The sequence below is a fragment of the Myotis davidii genome, unplaced genomic scaffold, assembly GCF_000327345.1.
Source record: "Myotis davidii unplaced genomic scaffold, ASM32734v1 scaffold496, whole genome shotgun sequence".
In the NCBI taxonomy this organism is placed as follows: domain Eukaryota; kingdom Metazoa; phylum Chordata; class Mammalia; order Chiroptera; family Vespertilionidae; genus Myotis; species Myotis davidii.
In genome coordinates, this window is record NW_006289398.1 from 4562185 (window position 1) to 4566790 (window position 4606).

The 4606-nt window shown below is 50.5% G+C and overlaps 1 protein-coding gene across 1 annotated transcript in view; it reads left to right on the plus strand.

Annotated features, from left to right (window-relative positions):
* The window catches only part of PARP8 (poly(ADP-ribose) polymerase family member 8), a 203191-nt gene that overhangs the window by 191173 nt on the left and 7412 nt on the right, over nt 1–4606 (plus strand). The window contains exons 23-25 of the mRNA XM_006761802.2: nt 2–29; nt 1109–1178; nt 4077–4150. Of these exons, the coding sequence (XP_006761865.2) occupies nt 2–29; nt 1109–1178; nt 4077–4150 (172 nt within the window). The remainder of the gene's footprint in view (nt 1; nt 30–1108; nt 1179–4076; nt 4151–4606) is intronic.

Sequence of the window (4606 nt, forward strand, 5' to 3'; positions counted from 1 at the left end):
TGGTCGTGGCATCTAACACGAGGCTGCAGGTGAGTCTCTGAGCCTCCTGATGCACCCTCATCATTCCTCAGGGTTGCAGCTTGGTGAGCAACCCGGGGCTAAGGTTTTACTTGGAAAGAGAGAAAATATATGGATATTTTGCAAGTCCATGGGATTCGTAGGAGGCGTAAGTAGTCTTCATAAAGGAGGAAGCAGAAAGGTTGGCTCGCCCATGAGAAGATCGCTTGGAACTTAGGTAGAAACAGCTCCCCTGCACCAGTAAGAGCCTCCGTGCATCCGCTGTCTGTGTAACACACGTGTTTGGAGCGCTGCTTCGGGGTGGGGGAAGGAAAGGGGGAGCTAGCGTGGACGCCACGGGCCCTCGGCCTGCTGTCCAGCCTCAGGCAGCACTGGCGCGGGCAGCACACGGGGTACAGGCCTCGTCATCCACCCCTCCAGCCCGCACCCCCGCTGTCCCAGGCCATTTCACCCGAGGATGTGGGGGTCAGGAAACGAGGGGCTCGCCCCAGCACCGGGTCCCACACGCTGGGCCCCACGCGCTGATCAGCTGAGATGACTCGATTGCAGTAACGCTCACAGATTCAGTTCGCACCGAAGAGGGTGCTGAGGCCCGAGAACTTACCGACACTGAGAAAGAATGTCCCTCGTGCGGAGGCGTTTCTCCGACCAGTTGAAGGGTTTCCGCGAATGGAACTCGGGGACGTGAAGATGCACAGGCTGAAGTGGGAGACCCTGTGCCCAGTGCACATTGGAGCAGGACCCTCTGGGTTTACGAGCAAGTGGGTTCGTGTCCAGATCCTCGCACATGTGTCAGCCTGATCGTTTCCAGAACGTTAGACTCATTAGCACCAAAGCCCACGACCACGGTCTACAGAAGCGGCCTCTGTCACCGCAGATGGGAGGGATGTTCCTCTGGCCGGCATCTCCCAGGTGTCACTCACCCTGAACGTTAGGGACAGGCTCTCAGCGTTGCTCTTTTCACATTAGACCTGGCCGTAAGCGCTGTGTCATTTCCTAACGGCCAGTGCTCCCCCCTGAGATCGATGGCCCCCTTTGTAAGATATTAACATCGGAAACCATCGCTTTCTCTCCCGTCTCCCCCCTGCAGCTCCACGGTGCCATGTACGGCAGCGGGATCTACCTAAGTCCTATGTCAAGCATATCATTTGGTTACTCAGGTGAGCTTGTATTGCACATCTAACCTCGACATGGGCTAGGTTCTCATTTCCTCATCGCTGTATATGCCAGGCACGATTTCCTAACAAGTGGCTGAAGCTTATTTGACATATTTGTGTTACTTTTTTTAAATCAATGTCAGAAGCAAAAGAAAGTGCGCATTTCAAGATGAATGTATAATAATCCCCTTAAGGTCCAAGAAGCTATATGTATTCTGTCAATTTCAATTTTGGATCAGTAGTTTCTATATGTATTCTGTCCACAATTAAATACATATCACTCCACGATCCCTGAATATAAGTCCATAACATGCCAACTTCTTTGGATTATTATATATCCCGTAGAGAAGTTTTAAACAGTATGGAAATTGTAGGGTTAGAAAAAACGCCCTTAAAATCATCCTACTCATTGGCAACTTGTTGGTAATATTTTGATGAAATTGTGGGGAAAAACTGTCTTAGCAGCAATCGAAAGCACAAGCTGAGAGGAGTGCGGTCAGTTCAGATACAGAAGGCAGGGTCACCAAGTTGTTAGCAATGACTCCCCTCACGTGGTGGAATTCGGGGTAATTTCTTCTTTTTCTTTTAATTTGTTTTGGAATATGTTTAAATGATCATGTCATTTTCAAAAACAGCATTTTGTTCTGTTTAAATATAAAGTCATTAGTAACAAAGGAAATTTTCTCCTCCTGTTCTACAACCTGTGTTTGATATGTTTCCTGTCTTACATTCATATACCTGCACATATAGTTGGTTTTGCCTCTGTGTTCGTGTGTGTGTTCGTGTGTGTGTGTGTGTGTGTACGTGATTACATAAACCCGCCCCAGGAGTGCATTCTGTGTGTGTGTGTGTGTGTGTGTACATGATTACATTAACCCGCCCCAGGAGTGCATTCTCTTTACGTGATTACATTAACCGCCCCAGGAGTGCATTCTGGGTGTGTGTGTGTGTGTGTGAGTGTGTTTACATGATTACGTTAACCCGCCCAGGGGTGCATTCTGGGTGTGTGTGTGTGTGTGTGAGTGTGAGTGTGTGTGTGTGTGTGTTTACATGATTACGTTAACCCGCCCAGGGGTGCATTCTGGGTGCCTGGGTGGTAAGATCTCCTGGTAGGAAGGGTATTTGGAGGGGCTGGTAACCAGGTGAGCGTAGGCCAGGCCTCCGGTCTCATTCCTTTGCCCTGGTTCGGGCTTTTTCGGTGACAGCAGGTTGTGCTCAGTGATTTGCCCTTACCTGGGGCGGAGCACGTGTCCTAGGAGCACCAGGTGGACCCTGTCCGCCTTTCCTGGCGCAGCCTCGGCAGCCGGGTGACGTCACTTCCTGCCTGTGCTGTTGGTCAGAGCATCACGAGCCCTCTGTGTTCCAGGTTGGGGACTAGGCTCCATCTCCCGAGGAAAGGGAGGCAGGGCCACGTGGCAGGAAGGCACAGGGCTGAGAAATACTGTTGCAGCAATTTGGAAGTACAATGCGCCAAAATAACACTAGGAAAATCAGTAATATTAGGAAGAATGAGGTAGCATGGGCAATGCAGTAACCTAGTTCAACGGAGGAAATAATTAAAACCAGCAGAAACCCGACTCTACATCTTATTAAAGCAGGACACAATAAAACTAACGTGAGACACTTTACATAAGACAGCCTCATTATAGACAAGAAAAACACAGCAAACCACCGAAGACTGATTTTCTGCTTCTCAAGCTGGTGCGTAGGCCCCTTCGATGGGCCCAGAGACAGGACTGTGGGGGTACAGATGGATGTAAAATCCAGGAGAGTGTTCATTGTCTGTGTAGGGGGTCCAGAGCTGTCAGCAAATTCCTGGTGTCTTTGATCAGGAAAAATGCCAGGAACATGGCAGTGAGATGAAGGGGCTTCCTCGCTGGTCTGGGGGCCGGGCGTCTGGGGCAGAGAGAGACAGGCTCCTGGAGAGGTGCAGCTGCCCCGGTGGGAGTTGGTCCACGGCTTTCCCTCCTCCTGAAGCTTCTGAAACAGCAGCCACCAGCCGCGACCACGCATCCTCTCCCAGAGCAGCGGATGAGCGTTTTCAGAGGCGCTCTAGCTGCCGTCGACCGCGTCGCACACAGACGGGCTCCCACTGCGGTTATGTCTCAAGTGTTTCACAGTAAACAGTCAAAGCTAAGGCTTTGAGTTTGTAGACAAAAGGACTTACATAGTTCTTTATTAGGAGAAGTAGTACATTCTTCATGGGATGGGACATATATAGTATTATATGTATATGTATGTATGTATATATATATTTATACTGTAAATATATGTATTTTTTCCTTGGGTCGCCTTTTCCTTTTTAAATATATTTTTATTGATTTCAGAGAGGAAGGGAGAGGGATAGAGAGAGATAGAAACATCAATGATGGGAGAGAATCATTGATTGGCTGCCTCCTGCACACCCCCAACTGGGGATCGAGCCTGCAACCCAGGCATGTGCCCTTGACCAGAATCGAACCTGGGACCCTTTGGTCCACAGCCCGATGCTCTATCCACTGAGCAACACCAGCCAGGGCTATAACAATTTTTCATATTGTTCGTGTTTCCAACCCCTTACCGTCTCCTTCTGCGAACCAGATGGTAAGAATGAAAGAGCAGGTCTAAAAGCCCTTTAAGCCGAATTTTAAGGATTTTCTTACTGTCTCCAATGTATGTGAGAGAATTTCCCGCTCCTGGTCCAGTGCGAAGAAAAACGCACGCCTGTCTGCTCCCTACCTCCACCCGGGCCTCTGAACCCCGACCCTCCACCCCGGGTACCGAGGACACAGCCACTGTCCCTGCCAGTGGCCTCAGGCGACCCAGCCTTCGCTGCAGCGGAACTTTGCCGTGTGCACAGAGTGCGTCTGAGCCGTGTCGTGCAGCTTTGCTCCTACATGATTGTCTTGCTGATGTTTTCAGGGATGAACAAGAAGCAGAAGGTGTCAGCCAAGGATGAGCCGGCATCCAGCAGTAAAAGCAGCAATGCATCACAGGTGTCTAGCACCCTGCGTGGCCGCGCCCGATGAGTGTCCCCCCCCCTCCCACCCCCCCGTTAGCCGGCAGGGTTCCCAGAAATGCTTGGGCTCTCTAAGTCTGCAGAATTATTTTAAGTGGTCATTACTCACAAGGGAACGAAACTCACCCTGAAATGTAATAACCCAAATGCCTTTATTCAATAAATACTCAGCAAGTCTGTATCGAGCTCCTCCGGCGATGCTGGAGGCTCCCCAAGGCATTAGGCTACCGTGAGGATTAAAATAGACACATGCTCTCCGAGCCTCCGTTCTGCTGAGCGGGGAGAAGTAAACGCTATACATTGAGGTGGAGAGCCTGTGGACGGTAAATACTGCAGAGGAAGCTGGGAAGGGGCTGTTGAGTGTGGTGGTGTGGGAGATGGAGTGAGGATGAGTGGCAGGCAGTGGTCGGGGGGATTTGACTAAAGGTCCGAG